This window comes from Choloepus didactylus, chromosome 10 (assembly GCF_015220235.1).
Source record: "Choloepus didactylus isolate mChoDid1 chromosome 10, mChoDid1.pri, whole genome shotgun sequence".
Lineage (NCBI taxonomy): Eukaryota > Metazoa > Chordata > Mammalia > Pilosa > Megalonychidae > Choloepus > Choloepus didactylus.
The window spans coordinates 125,901,399-125,921,410 of NC_051316.1; the positions used below are offsets into that span (position 1 = coordinate 125,901,399).

Consider the following 20,012-nt stretch of genomic DNA (forward strand, 5'->3'; position numbering starts at 1 on the left):
GTGCTTTGGCCTAAAAATCTCAGCCCATAAATGCATTTAGGAAGATAGATTTCGCACACATTTTTAATTTTTTTTCCATAGAAGGGTCAATCCACCAATTACCTGGAACAGAACTCCTACTACCTTACCTTCTTTTCCCACACCACACTCCTATTACACAAACTTAGAAATAACTGTTGGGTTTTCTGTTATAGCAGAATACAGCCTTATCTATAATATGGTATCAAAGGGCATTCATACAAAAGCTATTTTGCCAGTACAGTACAAGAGAAATTCAACTTCTGGCATTTTCTCCGCTGCTTCTCTAACATTGAAAAAATATGCTCACAGGCTGTCTATTCCCCCAACCCCCTCTTTCAAGCTGGTTTCCCCAAATGCTTGGGTTACTTTAGGAAAATGTGTGGTTGTTGTTGTTTTTTAAATGTGTTTTGTATTGTTTTGTTTTCATTTAGACTTTTGTTATGAATGGCTAATTTTAAACACACTCTGGATAAAGAATTTGTCCAGCACTTTTCTGCTCTGGGGAATTTATAGAGATTACTTCATTTATGATCAATTTTATAACTGTCCCGTGGATACTGGAAAACAGAAGTGGACTCTGCTTTGTGCATGTGAATCTGGGTGTGAGTGTGTGTGTATATATATAAAATCTTGGTAGTTAATCCTTGCTTATTTTTCACTGCTTGATCTGTCAAAGACAGACTGAGGTACACTAAGCTCCCCCCACTGCTTTCCCTGTTTCCCTGGAGACACAGCCTCTGGCCTTCACCACCCTCTCCAGCTCATCACACAGCTAACAAGTGACACCACCCACTTCCTGGGCCCCTGGGAGTTGGGGCTGGAGCCAGCAGGCTTGAGCTGTCCTCTCTGAGGCCCTGACAGGCCGTCAGTCCCTCTGCCATGTGTCACCCCCCTCCCCGCAGGCTCTGTCTGCAGCAGCCCCAGCCTCCCTCCCTGGCACCCGGTGGTCCACAATTCCTCCACATCCGGTCTGGCCTCCCTCTCTTCATCCCCATTCCACAGACTGGAGCCCCAAGCCCAGGCAGCCTAGTGGATAAGATTTTGCTCCTAGCAGACTGACCTCCCTCATGTGGATATCTCTCTGCTTCTCAAGCACCTATTCTAGATTTCCAGTGGCTGCTCCCCTTGCCTCCTTGTTCAACCCTCCAGAGTGGACTGCCTGCCTATGGTCACCATCTCCCCTGGGTCCGGCCTGGCTGCACTCGCTGCCTCTCCATGTCCTGCACACTATTGCCCAGTCGCCCTGCCCAGCTGCACTGTCTCGGGGGAACCTGGCTCTTCCACTGTTTGGCAGGAAGCATCCCTAGTGGGCAAGACAAAATTGAGGATTTTCAATAGACTGCTGCCTCTTGGCCCAAATTTTCTTTTAATCACATATACTGAAAAAATACAAAGAGAAAAAAAAAACATACAGGGCCAGAAGCCATGGGGTGCATACCCTGTGGCCTCTTTGTAGGAGCCTGGTGTAAGATTAATTATACAAACACACATACTCACACACTCACTCACACTCATACAAATTCACATGCACATTTAGAATTATGTATCTCAAACGAAGGGTCCACATTTGATGAGAAGACTCAACGGAAACACAGCGGTAGTGGGGAGAGCTTAGTACACCGCTCACCACGTTCAGCAGATCGAGCCATCAAAAACCAAGCAAGGATAACCACCCAGGCTACATATATCCACACGTAGCCACACTCACACACAAAGTCACATGCACAAGAACTGGAGTCCACTTCTGTTTTCCAGGCTCTGTGGGACACTTATGAAATCGACCATACATAAGAAACCTTCATAAATTCCCCAAAGCAGAAACAGTACTGGACAAATCCCTAGTGTTTAAAGTTAGATATCCATAACAAAATTCTAAGTGAAAACAGAACAAAATACTAGAAAACACCAAACAGAAAGCTTCCTCAAGTAACCCAAATATTTGGAGAAATCAGCTTGAAAGAGGGGGGAGGAGAGACAGCCCGTGGGCATGTTCTCGAATTTAGAGAGAGCAGAGTAAAGCCAGAAGCTGAGTTTCTCTTGTACTGCATCAGTGAACAAGCTTTTGTTTGAATCCCTTTTGAGACCCAAACCAGTTAAGACTGTATTCTGCTGCAAAACAAACAAACAAACAAACAAACAAATGCCTGATGGTGCTTTTTTAAGTTTGGCTGAGTAATCGTGATTGTGATGGGAGTGATCGGGGGAAGTGGGTGTGTGTGGGGATAGTGGGAGTTCTGGAGGATCCAGGAGCTCTCAACAGCTCAGCATGAAGGAGGGCCCCTAAAGGCGAGCAGGTGCACCCCCAGCCCTCCATGAAGACCCTGTCCATCTAAGTCAGGCAAGCACAAACCATGCATAAAGGCAAAAGATCCCATCATCATCTGATTATAGTGTCCTCGCCACAGGGAGCCCCTAAAATTGTCCTGGGCCAGAGCAGACTGCCAACTGCTTTTGCAGGAGAAGTGGGGGACCCTAGACCGTGGTTACCTTGCCTCACCTGGAAAATCCAGGAAGAAGGTGGGGGAGCCTTGGCAGGCTTGACATGCTCTTCCCTTCAGTTTGGACGCCCTGTATTTCAGGTCCATCTGAACAGCCCACTGTTTAAGCCAAAGCAGCAGGATCTCAGCAGCGCTGGTTGTGGCCCCAAACAGCCTGAGAGCTGCCACTGAACCTGAGCATCTCAGCACCCCGGCCCCATCCCTGAAGGGACAGCCCCCACCCTACCCCAACAATAGGAGCTTGACTTTGATTTTATTCAAAGAGACTGGGTTGTATTGGAGAGAAATCCTTCCGCACTCGGAGGCAGGACACTTGGGTTCTAATCTGGACTATGTCACTCTTGTCGTGTGATTCTTCTCCGGACCTGTTTCCCCATTTGTGGGAAGTATGGAGGGAGTTTGGGGCAGGATGTAGAGAGAGGTAGAGCTCCTCTCTAAAATCCAGATTCCCTCCATAGTGAACAGGGAGGAGAGGCCTTGGAGTGGTGGAGATTTTTTGGGTTGCAAGAGAAAGGAACCCAACTTAGAAGAGCTTAAGCAGAATAAAATAAAAATAAAAATAAAATAAAATAAAACAGGCTGTCATAATGGAAAAGGACGAGAGCAGATGATGTCATAAAGCTCTCTCTTGCTTTCTCTTCATCCATCTCCCATCTCAGCCTTTCCTCTGTGTTGAGCTCATTCTCTCCTTCAGACATCTTCTCTCACGTCTTAGGGGGTAGGGCTTCAAGATCACCCCAGGACCAAAAGAAAGAGAGTTTCTCTTGCCAGATTTCTTGAACGAAATCTCAGGGATGGACTCTAATCGGCCTTGCTGGCACCGGGTACTCTCCTTTGGGACAGGGTTTCTCAACAGAGAGTCTTTTAGGGAGGACAGTTCCTTGGAATGGGGAGTGTCCTCAGCATTGCTGATGTTTGACATTCCTGGCCAATAAATGCCAAAAGTGCTCCCTATTGTGACAACAATAAAAAACCCTCTATGCAATCCCAGCACCTGCTACCCTGAGCAGCACCATTCTATGATGAGAACTTGAGCCATAGTCTTGGGGCGCTGGTTGACTGAGCCTTGGCCAATCGCCCGCTTCTGTGGTGCAGGTCAGGATGGGGGGGTCCTGCGTTTGGCAACCCCACAAGACCATATGGCACTGGTGGTTGGGAAAGTTCCCCAAGGGGACTTCTGCCAGGTTCCTATAACCAGAAGGGATATAACACTAAGACCAACAGCTGTTACTGCAGGCCTTTGCCACCGTCCCTGAGGGGAGAAGTGAGTGCCCCCAAGAGGAGGGATTACTGTCCTCCTCCCACCAAGATGTCCTCGTCCATGTCCATCCTAAGTCCCAGGACTCCAGCTCAAAACCAACCCCCTTCACCTGGCACCCAAGATCCTCCTGCTCTCCTTTGTTTTTGACCCCTCCTTGTGCTCCCTGGACTATGGTCCCCAAGAGGCTGAGGCTGTCAGTGTCCCCAGAGCTCAGCACCAGGAACAAAGTCAGTTCAGAAACTTGCTGAACAGGTGGGAGCCAGAGCAATGTTCTGTAGAGTAATTGGACCCAGGGCCCTTGGCCTGGGGTGACCCCATCAGAGCCAGCCCACATGGTGTTTCCAGAAATGAGCAGAGAGCCCCAGCTTCCTCACTGCCCCCCAGCTGTGCTGCACTGATGGGGCTGTGGCTGCAAAGCTGGGCTCCAGGAGGCATCTCACGTGAGTCAGGAGCCAAGGCCAAGATACATTTTTTAGAGACATTTCAGAGAGCACGGGTGCTGGACAAGCGCTGCTCCGGTAAGGACCTGCCATACCAGCATCTCCATCTCATCCCCTGAGTCTGCTCGGAAGCCCCCCAAGTTTATAGAATCTGGGGGTCAGAGTTTCTGGGAAGTTCTGTTACACCCTGCCTGTGAGTCACATTTATAGAGGACCCCGTATTATTTCTGAGGTGGGTTCCTTCCTCCCAATTCTGACAAAAAGACCATGCAGGGTCAGGCCCCTGGATGTGCTTTCTCTCTTTCGGTCTCCAAGGGCAGGGTTGTGAGGGAGAGAAGCAACCCTGGAGGGGCAGGACCAAAGCCTGAGGTCTTTCCAGTCATTCCTTCTTCTTTCCTCTCTCAAATAGTCACAGATTACCTCCCCTCCCCAACTCTGCACTAAGCTATGGAGTTACGAGATGGATATGACACGCTTCTTATTCCGGAAGCTCCGTTTAGTGAGGGAGACACCACATACAATTAATTATACAGCTGGACACCCCACCCACCCACCCCCAGCTGACTCCTCACAATGTTTCATCAAAAGCAGCACCAGTCTGACTCCCCAAGAAAAGCCACTGTGCCGGTTTGGACATATTATGTCCCCCCAAATGCCATGTTCTTTAATGCAATCTTGTGGGAGCAGATGTATTTGTGTTGATTAGGTTGGAATCTTCAGATTAGGTTGTTTCCATGGAGACGTGACCCACCCAACTGTGGGTGATACCTTTGACTAGATTATTTCCATGGAGGTGTGGCCCCGCCCATTCAGCGTGGGTCTTGATTAGTTTACTGGAGACCCGTAAGAGCTCAGACAGAAGGAGCTCAGTGCACCTGCAGCTTAGAGAGATATTTTGGAGACAGCCGTCAAAAGCAGACTTTTGCTAGCTCAGAGTTTGCCTGGGAGAAACTAAGAGAACACCCCCAGATGCCTAAAGAGAAATGCCCTGGGAGAAAGCCATTTTGAAACCAGAACCCCAGAGCTGACACCAGCCACATGCCTTCCCAGCTGACAGAGGTTTTCCAGACACCATTGGTGTTCTTCAGTGAAGTTACCTTATTGTTATGGCCTTAGGACTGTACCTTTGTAACCAAATATACCCCCTTTATAAAATCCTATCTATTTCTGGTATTTTGCATAATGGCAGCATTAGCAGACTGGAACAGCCACTAAAAAGTCATTTAAATTATTGCTAAATAGGAAAGCTGTAAAGCTGCTGGAAGGAATTCCATTTAAATGTTCTCCCATGACATGGTTCAAGTCACTGCATCCTCTTTCCTGTGTCTGTTATTTCCTTCAGAGGAGCCTTTTGTCCATAATAAAGGATGGTTGGGCCTCAGTATTCGCGGATTTCCATATTTGTGGCACTTTTACAGTCATTCCCGGATGTGCACAGAGCAGCGAAAATTTTGAGTTGCCAATGCACACGTTCCCAGCTGAGGCTGAACAAAGCAACGCTCTGCCTTCTTGTTTCAGCTCACATCGTGTAAGCCAGTGTCCTTCTCACAGGATACTTAGTGCCCTGTTTTTCACATTTTTGTGCTTTTTTTGGTGATTTGCCGGTTACAATGCCCCAGCCCTCACCCCTACCCACCCAGCATAGCACTGAAGGTCTGTCCAGCATTTCCTGAGCACAAGGAGGCTGCAACGTGCCTTACGGAGAAAATACACATTTCAGACAAGCAGGAGCTACAGTGCTGATGGCTGTGAGTTCAGTGCCAATGGATCGATGTTCACTTAATGAGCTCCCATCACCTGCCCCCCAATACTATTTATGATTAAACTTGCTTAAATGTTCTCCAGAGGCTTTGTTCAAATGTTGCGCTAGAATGTTCTGAAGGCAACGATATTGCCTGTAGATGGGGTTAAAGGAGAGCAGCCTCTAAAAGGCTGGGGAAACCAGAACTTCCTAGGGGATCATTGTACACAAGTTTAAGGAGGAAGCAAAATATATAAGGTGTCTTGAAACAGAAACAGACATAGAACAAGGCCATGTATCGATGGGTTGCGGAATTATGACCAGAAGCTCCCCAGAAACTAACCCTGTGTTTCCCCTGGGAGCAAGCATTCATCATTCACTAATTCAGGGTTCGCTGCGACTTGGTGGAACAGAACCACCGCAGTTAGTAACTGTAAATCCACTTGGCTCCTCCCTCCGCCTCTCCCACCAGCCAGACCTCTATCACACAGAGCCCCGGACCTGGCAGGGGAATGTAGACCAGGCCTTCACAGGCTGCAGAGAAGGGCTGGGAGAGAAGACAGCTCCTGTCTGTCATCACGCAGCATGACAAGTGTGGTGGCCTGGGCGCTCTCTTCTCCCACGGTTTTCCTCTGCCCATCCCAAGCGCTATTGCTCACCAGAATCGTCCCCAAATTCCCTTTGGCTCAATTTATTTCTCTTCCTGGACAACGTCAAACACTCCCCTGGCTTCCTGGTATGGGCATGATTTTTGACTCCCAACTTTTGCTTCCCCAGGAATTCAGCCTTCTAAGGGCACCAGCTCTTCCAACACAAGCTGCTCCAGGGATGTGAACCTAGGGCAAGAGAGGGGCCCGTGGTCACCTACCAAACCCTCTGCAGACCAAGAAAACCATGACTTCAGGGAGTAAGTTCTGGATGATTTAACTCAGAAATGACTCTGTGTCCCATTTGTTTGTTTGGCTGTGGTCTCTCCTTCTCTTTTCCCAGCAAGTTTTGGTCTTGGGGTGGAGGTGGGGTGGACAGGGAACAGGGAATAGCCTTTTTTTTTTTTTTTTTTTTGAGTTTCAGACCAGATTGGGCCTCCCCAAAGCATTTATTTGTAAAATTTTCAGGCCAATCAAAGGATTTGGTTGGATTCCTGGAGAGGCAGATCCCTGGATCAACTGGGTCCTAACGATCTCGGCTGAGGATTACTGCCCACTCCTGAACTAATTGTGGTGGCAACCAGGTGGGATTAAGGGCAGTGGTTTAGGCCAGTCATGGCTACTCTGGAAGCTCATCCGAAGCACAAGCCACCCATTGTGAGGGAGAGATGGCACTGCTGGCAGGTGAGCAGGCAGCCAAATGTCCTTCCAAGGATCCTCCTGAGTAGTGGCTTTCAAACATTTTTTGAACATAATCCATAGTAAGAAATAGATTTTACATTGGACATTGTGACCCAGTACACATACACACACACACACACACAGCACACATGCACACACCCATTAAACTGAAATGGAACAAAATAATATTGACCCATTGTGTTTCAGTTTGCTAAAACTGTCAGAATGCACTATACCAGAAATGGATTTGCTTTTACAATGGAGGTTTGTTAGTTCACAAATATACAGTTCTAAGGCCAGGAAAATGTCCTGATTAAGGTAGCAGCAGGATGATACCTTCTCTGAGGAAAGGCTAATGGCATCCGGGGTTCCTCTGTCACATGGGAAGGCACATGGATGACTCTTCTGATCCTTCTCTCTCAGGGTTAGCTTCTGGTTTCAGTGGCTTTCTCTAAAATGTCTTGGAGCTTCTGTCTCAGCATTTCTGAGCTGTCTCCAAAATGTCTCTGCCTTTTATCCTCTCATAGAAGACTCCAGCAAGGGGATTAAGAACCTCCTTGAATGGGTGGGGTCTCATCTCCATGGCAACAATCTAATCAAAAGGTCCCACCCACAATGGGTCTGCACCCACAAGATTGGATTAAAATAACATAGGCTTCTCTGGGGTACGTAACAGATCCAAACCAGCTCATCTGGCTACTGGCACATGCTCTGATACTTTGTAGTCCTGGCTGCTGAACTAGGAAATGCTCAATTCCATTTAGTGTTTTAAAATGCCTGGTCTGAACCCACTTAATTGACTTCACAGCTCCATGTCGTGGCCCACGTTTGAATAGTTTGCATGAAAGGCTTGCATTGTTTAAATGGTTGTAAAAATGTGCCATTTTAAGTCTCATTAAAGTTAATCTCCAGAAATTGAAGATGACAGAGCGTAAGATGACAGGGGGTAAGGGAGGGTAAAGGATCGTTTGGATGTAGGGATGGGGGTGCTGCCAGTTGTGATATGGGAAGGAAGGCCTCAAGAGAAGAAATTTTTGAGCTTCTGAACAGGGCCTCCACTTCAGGTAGTAAGGCAGCCCACCGGGCATTCCCTCTGCAGAGACTAGACTTGTGGTGCACAGGGACAGCCGTGTGCTTGGGCATGCGTTGCTCCCATGATGTTTTTCACCCAGAGCCCAGCCCTAACCCCTGGCCAGGCTTCCTCCCCTCCCCCGGAGAACTTTGTGAACTGAAAGGTCCTCTTTGGTTAGCCTGGAGCCAGACTGGTCCAAGCCCTGCTACGTGCAGGACCCTGTCTGTGTATGCAGAGGGTGTGTGTGTGTGTGCACGTGTGTGTGCGTGTGGTGTAAAAAAGCCAAACACCTGTTTATATAAAGTTAAGTGACACCCACAAGTAAATGATCTATTTTAGGGATACATCCAAATGATAAAAATGAAATGCAGAATCCTGGTTGGGGGGTTGAGAATAATGGTTGGGATGTCGGGGTGCATGGAAGGGGCCCAGAGGAAACTTCAGCAGTAATGGCAAATTACTGGTAGGTATATGGGCAATTGTTTTATTATTCATTAAGCATTTAGGATGCATGATGCACACACACACATATGCATGTACACACCTGTTGGTGGGCATCACAAAAATATAGCAAGCCGTGGGCTCTGTGTTTAATGAGCTCACAGTCTCAAGGGGAAAAGAGACATCATCACAACTAATGAATTCCACAATGAGATCATAAGAAATGTAACAAGGCAATTCATTCTGGCTGAGGATGGGGAAAGAGTCAGGAAACGATCGTAAGAAAATAGTGTTTGAACAAGGCGTGATAGAACGAATGGGGTTTTTGCAGGAAAGCAAATAGGAGAGGGGCATTCCAGACCAAGGGGACCTCATGCGCAGAGACCCAGGGCCGAGAGAGGGCAGAAGAGGTCAGAGGGCGTTAAGTGGTTTGAGGGGGGCTGGAGCACGGGTTAGCATGTGGCAGGCAGGGGGTGACACGGGGATGCGGAAAACATGAACGAGTGCTGCATCCCACACACTTCTTTGCATCAGTTTTCTTATTTTGCCTTTGCAACTATCTTGCAAAACTGGCGCCATCATCCCCATTGTGCAGAGACAGAAATTGCAGAGCCATAGTCTCAGCCACCTGACCAGGAAATATGCAAAAATGCCAGCTCGGTCTCCAGGAAAGGGACTTACTATCTGTGACGGCATCTTGGTTTGCCAGGGCTGCTGGAACGAACACCATGGACTGGTTTGGCTAAACGACAGGAGTTTATTGTCTCACAGTTCTGGAGGTGCTGGTGGAATCATGCTTTCTCTGACGTCTGGAGCATTCTCTGGGCCGCTTGCCAGCAGTGCATAGCTCCACTTCCGCCTCCTGCTGTGCCCAGATTTCCTCTGCTCATAAGGACCCCAGTCATACTGCATTAAGGCCCACGCTCTTTGAAGATCCTGTTTACAAATAAGTCCCCACCCCCAGGACTGGGCATTTGGACTTGATCGTGTTTTTGTGGAGGGCGAGATTCGGTCTGTAACCCTATGTGACCAGCCAGAAAAGTAGAAACCACGGTAGGAATGTCAGACAGAGGGGTTTGAATACGGGAAAATTGGCTACAAAAGTGTGGAAAGGATGGGAGGAGCCGAAGGAGCCAGGTGCTGGAACCTGCTGAGCCCAAGCAAGGACCAGAAGCTCGTGTTCCTGCTGTGCTGGTGAAACTGCCACCAAGACCTCCCAGCTGGCATTTGCCAGCCATTGCCCACTGGCCCACCCTGCTGGTGCCAGAAATGCTGAGGTGGCTGCCAAAGCCAGAAAATAGCTTCCCTCTTCCTTGCATCTTCCAGTCTTCATAGGTGTCCCACTTTGCAGAGCCTACATGGAAACCAGCCGGCCAGGAAGACTGGGAAATGTAGTCTTCAGGCTTCTAGCCCTCCGTGATACAGAGAAGAGCTTGGAGGGGCAGGCTAGGGCTGTATCAAAGTCTGGCATCCTTTGGGGTATAAGGCAGAGATTTCCAAAAGCAACCATTGTTCTTAAGATATAAGAGGAACTGTTTCTGGGTGCAGCCTAAGGATGGCCATATTTCTCTTGGTTTAGTCAAAAAGATGTGCCTGATACCTGTGTTCATGTGAGCCTGAGAAGGATGGAAGGAGAAGTGCTGGGGGCAGAGCTGAAGCTACTGGGTCTAGAGTTGAGACACGTGAGGGCCGATTTTGCTACTTGCTCATTATATGACCTTGGGCAAGTCGTTTTATTTCTCGAAGTCTCAGGTTCTTGAAATACATGCACTAATATATATTGAATAGGTTTATTGTGAGATTCAACTGATATATAATGCATGGCATGAGAAAATGTTTGACAAACTGTGAAACTCTAAAAACAATGTGAGATGATATTGTCCTTCTGGGCATCTTTGCAGTTGTCTCTTTCTTCTGCAGATCTGAAGTCCCACACAGGTTTGTGCTGAGCAGATTGTGACTATAAATTATTCTCAATCTAACATATTTTATATCTAGCACAATAAGGGATAGAAAAAAAAGGCAACATTGACTATCACTGAATAGCCTGTGGTTGTCAGAACAGGGACTTGGTGCTTTGGAGACCATGGGTTGACTAGATGAGGAGAATGAGGATTTCCAAATGGGAGACCACGGAGACAGCAGCCTGAGCAGGTCTAGCCAGGCCACTCCAGGATGGGAGCCTGGGGGCAGCCTGTCACCCCGGGGCTCAGTGCTAGGAGGAGAGAACTAGCTCCCCTTCCCAGAAGTCTCTTTCGGTCTAGTTAGCAGACTCTTCTGCCATTATCAACTGACTCCGGAGAGTTGCCATAACAAATTACCACAGACTAGGTGGCTGAGAACAAAAGAGGATGTCTTCTTTCACCATTCTGGAGGTCAGAGGTCTGAAATGGAGGTGTCAGCAAGGCCATGTTTCCTCCGAAACCAGAATAAGAGAATCCTTCCAGCTCCTCATGGCTGCTGGCGCTCCTTGGTCTGTGATCAATCTCTGCCTCCGTCTTCGCACGGCCACCTTCCCCTGTAGATCTCTGTGCCTGTGTCCAAATCACCCCTTTCTTATGAGGACAGGAGGCCTAAGATTCAGGGCACCCTAATCCAGTATGACCTCGTCTTAACTGAGCCCATCCGCAAAGACCCTACTTTCAAATAAAGTCACATTCTGAGGTTCCGGATGGACACGAATTTGGGGAGACACCATTCAACCCAGCGCAACATCGCTGCTCCCCCTTAGTGCTCTGGCCCAAGCAGGGACACAAACCCTTTCCCCAGCCCCCGTCAGCCTAAGTGTAGCAACCCCCCAGCTTCTGACACTGCCAGACGAGGTTTTTTCGGGATTCCCCTGCCCTGAAACAGCTGACCCCAGCCCAGGAGCTTTGCCGGCTCCCTGCTCAAAGCCCTGATTTTTTTTTGGCTCCTTGCTGTCTCTATGTGAGCCCTTCTCCTTATTCTTGGGAATAAGGTAGGGGTTTATTATTGAGACTTAGGAGTCCAAGTTCAAGGTCCCTGTAGACACTGTCTTCTGAACATTGGCGTCTCAGATTTTCCCCCTTGGAATTGAATATATCCCAGAGACTGGGCAGACGGAGGCCCCGGGGTGGATTCAGGTAGTTTATTGGTCAGAGCTGTAGCTGAACAGGTGGCACACTCACACTGGGTAATTTGAACAGTGCTTAACAAGGGGATTGTTTTCAGAAGGGATGGCAGGGTCTGGAGGAACCACGAGGGAGAAGGCAGAACCATGGAGGGCTCACTGAAGCAGACTTGCTTGGGGAGAGACCCTGACGCTGGAGACAGTTGTGTGCAGGGAGCCCCTTGACAGGGGCTGAGCTTTTCAGCAGAGGGACGTGGCCAGTCCATGGAGATCCCACAGGGAGGGAACCAGGCAAACAAGCACCCCTTTCTCCTCTCCCTCCCTCCCAAACCAATACAGGCCTCTCCTCCGGGCACCCAGCTCTGGGATAGTGGCCCTGGTGCATCAGATTGCAAGACACACAGGAAAGTGGGTCTGGAGGAAAGAAGGACCCAGAACCTCTCTGTGCAGAGAGGAGTGTCTGCAGGAGCCAGATGTGAGCAGCCAAACGGGGAACTCAGAGAGTACCAGATGGGAAACCCGGAGGGAACCAGAGATGAAAAAACACGGGAAAGCGGGAGATTTGATAAGACCAACTTCAGACCACAGGGATCCGGCAGCAGAAAATTCTGGGGAGGCAGGAGTGCCACCAGGACTGCCTGTGTCTAAAGGTACATCCTTGGCGGCTGAATCCAAGTGGCCTGTGTTTCAGCCAGAACGGGGTCACGTCTTTGCAGAAGCATTTCGGGCATGCCAGAAATGAACTCATCTAGCAATCTCACTTGCAGCAGCAGATTGAAATTCCCCATCAACTGTCTTCAAGGACATTCAGCAGGCACTCCATTATTTACTTTATGAAGCATCTTTGAGCGACTAAATGGAAAGAGGGCCGTGCAGAGATGCAGAAGTTTTCTGTAGTAGACTTCCCACTGCCTCTAATTCACTGCATCCTTGGAACCACTCCCTTTCCTTCTCTGGGCCTCAGTTTCTTTCCAAGTCAAGGCAGTTTCGCCCGGCTTGACATAATGGGATTCCATTTTGGTAAAATACAAAACTGTTTTCATTGAAATCTCTCTTTAAAATTGCTCCTTTTCTCTGGGGCTGCAAAGTGGCAAGAGAAAATAATTGCATTCCAGTGGACGCAAGCCTAGGAAAACAAACCCAAGTGTACTGCTGCTAAAAAGAACCCAGTCTGCCACACTTCCTATTTATTTGGCTGTGGAGAGTTGGACAGAGCCACGCAGAACTGGAGGAAGGAGTGATCCGCCACCGTGAGTCATCATCACCTGAAACCGTTCCCTTCTCCGCCAGCTTTTTGCAAGGAGGGGAGGGGAGGGCCGGCTCTCACTGCTTCCCCCCTTCTCCATCAGGAGGACGCGTGTGCTCACTTCCTGGTGGCAATTCCTGTCCACAGAGTTCATTTCTTGTTTAAATTAGAAAACAAAACAAAACAAAAAACAAGCCTCTGGCTGTTTGCTTTTTCTTTCCTTCCCGGCATTGAATCTGACTTACTGTAAGAGGGATGGATCTGTGGTGCTTGCTTGCCCAGCGTCTCCTTCCCCGTTTCTTTTTTTTTCTTTTCTTTTCTTTTTTTATATTATTTTACCTTTTTTATAAAAAAGGGAAGATATAACTAGCTATGCATATTTGTTTTTTTTTGTTTTTTTTTCAGTTTTATTGAGATATAGTCACATATCATACAATCATCCATGGTGTGCAATCAACTGTTCACGGTACCATCATATAGTTGTACATTCATCACCCCAATCTATTTTTTGAACATTTCCTTATACCAGAAAAAGTAAAAATAAAAAATAAAAGTAAAAAAGAACACCCAAATCACCCCTCCCATTCTACCCTATTTTTCATTTAGCTTTTGTCCCCATTTTTCTACTCATCCATCCATACACTGGATAAAGGGAGTGCGATCCACAGGGTTTTCACAATCACACTGTCACCCTTGTAAGCTGCATTGTTATGTAATCATCTTCAAGAGTCAAGGCTACTGGGTTGCAGTTTGATAGATTCAGGTATTTACTTCTAGCTATTCCAAAGCATTAAAACCTAAAGAGCCTTCCCCCTGTCTTACCTGGGTCAGCCCCCTCTTTGCCCTCCTTCTTTGGGGACCTGCAAATCCCCAGCTCATCCAACCATGTGATTGACTCCAGGGCGGGGGGGATGCCAATCACAGATCCCTGAGCCCCGTGTTATAAGATGAGGACATGACGTAGGCCTGCCCATAGCCGCCCAGACCGAATGCAGAGCCTGATAAAAGCTGGGCCAAGCAGCTGGGACTTATAGCTGGTACAGCAGGGGGAGGAGAGAGAGGCCTTCTTGCTGCTGCGGAATAGCCAAGCGAAAGAATATAAACCAGCAGTTTCCGGCGGCCCTGTCTCCCAGGCCCTGCCCTGGCCAGGAGGAAGCTTCTGAAGTCAGAGAAAAGTCGAGAGGAGTGATGGGGGCAGGGGAGAGAGGGGGGGAAGGGATGGGAGAAGCAGGGAGAAAGACTCCAACATGTTATTTGTTTGTCTAGACCGTGATTCTGATGCCAGACCCACCCTTGTTACAAGAGCCAATGTCCTCCCTGTTTTAGTTGAGCTAATTTTACTTGGATTTCTGTCACCCCTTTTTTTTTTTTTTTAACAAGCTAGTTGGGAAGGCGGGGAAAGGGATGGTGGAGGAGGGGACGTGGGAGCCCTGGGGGGCTGGACAGCTAGAAGTTCAGGGGTTTGTCCTGGAAACTGAACACTGAGCCTCGGGCTTTTCTGTTTCCCAAGCCCCACTGCCAGGGTCCCCTTCGTCCCCAATCCCCAACCTCCTGTTTCTTCCCTGCCCCATCAGGGCTCCCTTCTGCCTTACCGTGAAGTGAACTGGTCATGTCCCCACCCCAGGGTGTCTTCCTTGGGCCTCTGCCCTGGCCATTCTCCGCACGTTGCCCTGGAGATCTCGTCTGCCCACACGTAACCACCAGCATAGAGTCCTTGCGTAATTTCCCCAGCTCTATTTCCATCCTGGCACTGAGGTCACTGGATGTCACCTCAAGTGCCATAGCACCTCAAAACCACCATGTCTATGATGGCAATAGCACCCTTTTTTGGTGATAGCACCCTAATTTTCCTTTGGGGAATCACCCCCTCAGTACATGGCTCTCAGCCCATCCGTGTTCCTTGCTTTGGCCACAGCAATCTGTTTGGCAGTGGGCCTCAGACCCCTCTCTGGGACCTTTTCTGTTACCTCTGGAAATGAGCTCTCTTTCTGCTGGGGTTGCTGAACTTACTGGTGGAATTAAGCCTGGAGCTGCTGAGGGTGGGCTTGGCCCTGCAAAGCAGGAACGTGCTTGGTATGGAGAGCAAAGGATTCCTGCTTTTGATTATAGGAGTCAATACATTTCTCATCTTACTCAAGCTAATTTTAAGTGGCTTTCCATCACTTGCAACAGAAACAATCTTGATTCTCAAATTTCTCAGATTTTTGTGGGACATAGTGGGACCGTGAGAGCTGACACTCTGTCCCATTAAACCAAAGAGCCTGAATAATACAGAAATTGGCACCTACCAATGAGGACTTGGAGGTAACAGACCCTCAGATATGGAACTGGCTGAGGTGACGTGGTGAGGAGCTATGAAGATCCCCCTTTGCTGGGTGGAGAAGGTGGCAACCCCAGCCACGTGATGGTAAAACCACTGGGGGAGCCTTCACCAGTTGTCCCGAGAGGTCTGGACCAAAAAACATCAGGATGTTGAGATGGGTTGGCTATTTCTTATGCCCTTTAGTGAAGAGCTACCCAAGAGGATGCTTCCATCAGAGCTGACTGTTCAAAAGCAGAAGGGAAAATTCCAGGAGTGCAAGAGGGCCCCATGAGCCCTTTCCTTCAAGAGCTGCAAAAGCAGACTTCTGCGTCCGGAAGGTGGGCACCTCAGAGGAGCCGGCTGAAGTGGGAGCACCTTATCTTCAACACTGAGAGGGACACAGGCCAGGGGCCATGTAGACCTCCCCATCCTCAGAGCTTCCAGGCCGGAGCCAGCAAGCAGAGGCTCCCAGATGGGCTCCACATTGGTGGCTGCTCCGTGGAATTCTCTCAAGTCTCCTGAGTGGTGGGACCTACAGGGGGACAGAAAGAAATTGCTCCGGCACCAGAGAAGCCAGTCTTTGCTGCCCTGGCCTCGAAGGATGAGATCATGTGCTTGGCTGATGACAAGTGAAATTGCTTCCATTTCCCTTTTTTACCAAATGGAAAATTTGCAAACATGCACAGGGCGGTTAAAGGCATCGTTTAGGCATGAGCCATTGTTTAGCGTATGTCCAGTAGAATTCTCAGCTATAACCTGACCAAACGATTGCTTTTTCATTGATTCCATAACATGTTTATGGGAGCATCTTCTAAGGGGCAGATATTCTTAATGGAGAAAACAGACAGACAGCAACCAACAACTCTTGCTCTTTGGAGTAATTTCCATACCAGCCATCAGGTGATTGGCCAGACAAAAATGCCAGGAACCAAGCTTTCTTCTCTTCTCTTCCCAACTGAGACATGTCAGCAGGGCTCTTGCGTCTCAGCTGATCTCCAATCTGCCCACTTCCCACCATCTCTGCTGCTTCGGCTTTAGCCTGGGGCACCGTCATCTCTCCGCTAAACCGCGGCAACAGTTGATTAACCAGTCCATTTGCCTCCAGAGTCGTTCCCACGATCTGTTCCACAAACAGAAACCTCAGTGATCTTTCCAAAGCAAAACTTGGATCCTGCACTTTTAAGCTGAACAGATTTGTTGAGATGAAAGCTCTAGATAGTCATATCTATCTCAATAATAAAAGGGACAGTGGCCACAAGAAGTGAGTGGGCGTTTATTCATATGAAGAATCAGTGTTGGTTTTCTTTGTTCTGACAGTGGAAAATGTCATAATGATACATCAATTTATATAATTTGCTGCCTCAAAAAAAAAAAAAAATATCAGTCCAGTTCTGTCTCCTGCTTCAAACCTCTCAGTAGCTTCTCAGAGCATCCAGACATAAAATCCAGACATCTTATCTGGGGTGCCAGAGCCTCCATGATCTGCAGCTGCCAACCGTCTTCGCTCACGTCCCTCTGTCTTCTGCATTTTCTCCTGCTCCAGCTCCTTCCAGCCTTCTTTCTGCTACTCAGGCACACCAAGCTACTTTGCATCCGGAGGCCTTTCAGTTGGCTGTTCCTCCTTCTTGGTACACTCTGTGGCCCACCCTAGTTCTTGGCAAGCCTGCTGCCTCCTTTCAAGTGGTCACATGTTACAGGACGTTGAATGGGAGTTTTTCTGTTGCCCGGGAATCCCAGCTAAAGCCCGAGGTGAGGGCAAAGAGGCTTCTCAGGAGCTACTCACATGATGCCACCTCCCTGCCCAGGGCTGGTGTCACAACTGCCCCTACAGGCCGGCCCCCTCCCCTCCTGTCCGATCTCTATGAGATGACTGGGAAGGGGAGAGAGGGGGACGTTGAGTCACAATCATCAGACCCAAGCACTGGGGGAGCCACAAGGGAATCAGCCACAGTGAGGGATGGTCTCTGAGAGAAGGAGGGACTGGCATCCTGTTTCCAGGGTGGTTTTCTATTTTGCCCTTGGGTTTATCTGAGTAAGTTGGGAGAACACTGGCAATTTTTCAAGGGGGGAGTAAAGGCAGAAAGGGAGCTGGCCACACTCTTGCAGGAATGGAAGAATTTCCAGTTGGGCAAAGTGGACACTGTAGAAGGGAGGTGGGCTTGGGCCCCACAGGCCTTCTGGGGTGGGTGTCCGTGGCTAGTGTTGGCCGGAAACGCAGAAACAGCCAATCTAGAGAGGTCTGCAGTAGTGGGCAGATGAGTAAAGAGCCCGATGGATCTTTCCTCTCCTTCTGCCCAAATATACTAGAGGAGCTGGGCCTTGTAGAAGGAGGGGTGGAGGATTCTCAGCTCCATATCCTACTCTTTCCCCCTCCATTCCTAGAAGTCAGGATCCCAGCTCAAGACTGCTCTGTATGAGGGCAGGGGATGGGAGAAGAGATTTAAAGAGAGTGTGAGGTTGACATCTTAGAGTGGAGTGGACTTTTAGAACTGGGAGGTCAGAGGCTCTTCCTGTGTCGGCCTTGGACCTGTTGGCCCTCCAGATGCATTTCCCAGCCTTGCTCACCCCTGCTTGGGGTGGGAGGATCTGGTCTCAGCAGACTCTGCCTCCCTTGATGCTGTGTCAGCTGCCTCCTGCCCATGTTAGGTCAAACCCAGGCCATGGTGAAGGACTGGAAGGCAAGTCTCCTTTTTGACTCCAGGCCTAGCATGGTTGACACGTTCGCTCTTTGATCCCAGCTTCTGGGCTCTGGAAACATGTTCTCCATTTATCCCTCTTTTGGTAACATCTGGATAGCCATCCTGCCCCTGTTCAGCTTATCACCTCTTCCATCAAATGCTTTTGTCTTCTGGATGGGCCTTGACTGATAAACTTCCTCTGACATCCATGTCGGTCAGCAAAGGTATAGCTGATAGTTGGGGATGGCAGTAGAAAGAAATCAAGCATCATCTATGCTTTAATTGAGGCATCTCAATAAACCACTTGCAAACATCTCACCTCAAATGTCATGTCTTCAGAATGTTCTCTCCATCACACCGTGCTCTGTTACTCTTCTGTCCTAATTTAGCACTTACCTGTTTATTTGTTTGCATGTTTATTATCTGGGTTCTCCTATTGGAATAGAAGGTCCTTGAGGACAATTATTCTTTCTCTATATGCCTACATGCTCCAAAAATAATTAATAATCAACTGACCACCATCAGCAACTGGTTGAATGAATGGTGCATTACCCAGAGACCCAGGAAAAATTGTAGCTGTGTGTGACTGCTGGATGTCACTTTGGGTGGGAACTCTTGAGGAGGGAGTGAGTACATTTTTATTGCATGAGGGTTATTGTATATATAGGGAGTGTGTTTGTATGTGTGTGTGTGTGTGTGTGTGTGTGTTTAACCCCAAGAGTGGAATGTGATGGACAGCTTTTATTTTCAATTGCCCATTACTGTCTCCCACTTTTGTAGTACCCGCTTTCTTTGAGGAGCTCCTCAAAGAAATTACACCTATTATTTCTTCTATTAAAAGAGAACCAAAGATTTTAAAATATGCCATATACTGGCATTGACCAAAAGGTGGATGTGAAAGGAAATGAAATAAGCTTCAGTGGCAGAGAGATTCCAAAACGAGCCGAGAGGTCACTCTGGTGGGCACTCTTACGCACACTTTAGACAACCCTTTTTAGGTTCTAAAGAATTGGGGTAGCTGGTGGTGGATACCTGAAACTATCAAACTACAACCCAGAACCCATGAATCTCGAAGACAATTGTATAAAAATGTAGCTTATGAGGGGTGACAATGGGATTGGGAAAGCCATAAGGACCACACTCCCCTTTGTCTAGTTTATGGATGGATGAGTAGAAAAATAGGGGAAGGAAACAAACAAACAAACAGACAAAGGTACCCAGTGTTCTTTTTTACTTCAATTGCTCTTTTTCACTTTAATTATTATTCTTATTATTTTTGTGTGTGTGCTAATGAAGGTGTCAGGGATTGATTTAGGTGATGAATGTACAACTATGTAATGGTACTGTGAACAATCGAATGTACGATTTGTTTTGTATGACTGTGTGGTATGTGAATATATCTCAATAAAATGAAGATTAAAAAAAAATGGATCAAAGACCTGATTATAAAAGAGGACTATAAAACTCATAAGAAAATGTAGGGAAGTATCTTCAGGACCTTGTGTTAGGTGATAGTTTCTTAGACTTTACACCAAAAGCATGAGCAACAAAAGAAAAAATACATCAAAGGAACCTCACCAAAATTAAAAACTTTTGTGAATCATTGTGAAAGTAAAAAGGCAACTTAAAGAATGGGAGAAAATATTTGGAAACCACATGTCCCATAAGCATTTAATTTCCAGAATATACAATGGAATCCTACAACTCAGCCACAAAGAAGACAGACAACTCAATTAAAAAATGGGCAAAAGGGTTGAATAGGCATATCTCCGAAGAAGATATATGAATGGCCAAAAAGCACACGAAAAGATGCTCAACTTCATTAGCCATTAAGGAATGCAGATCCAACCCATATTGTGACACCATTTTACACCCACCAGAACAGCTACTCTT

At 47.9% G+C, this 20,012-nt stretch overlaps 1 protein-coding gene across 3 annotated transcripts in view; it reads right to left on the reverse strand.

Moving 5' to 3' along the window:
- TGFBR1 (transforming growth factor beta receptor 1) overlaps nt 1-14,765 on the reverse strand; it is an 80,233-nt gene extending 65,468 nt beyond the window's left edge. For all 3 annotated transcript variants that reach the window (XM_037851016.1, XM_037851014.1, XM_037851013.1), the window contains exon 1: nt 14,732-14,765. In XM_037851016.1, the coding sequence (XP_037706944.1) occupies nt 14,732-14,750 (19 nt within the window). In that variant the 5' untranslated portion in view covers nt 14,751-14,765. The remainder of the gene's footprint in view (nt 1-14,731) is intronic.
- Between the last annotated feature and the right edge of the window lie 5,247 nt (nt 14,766-20,012).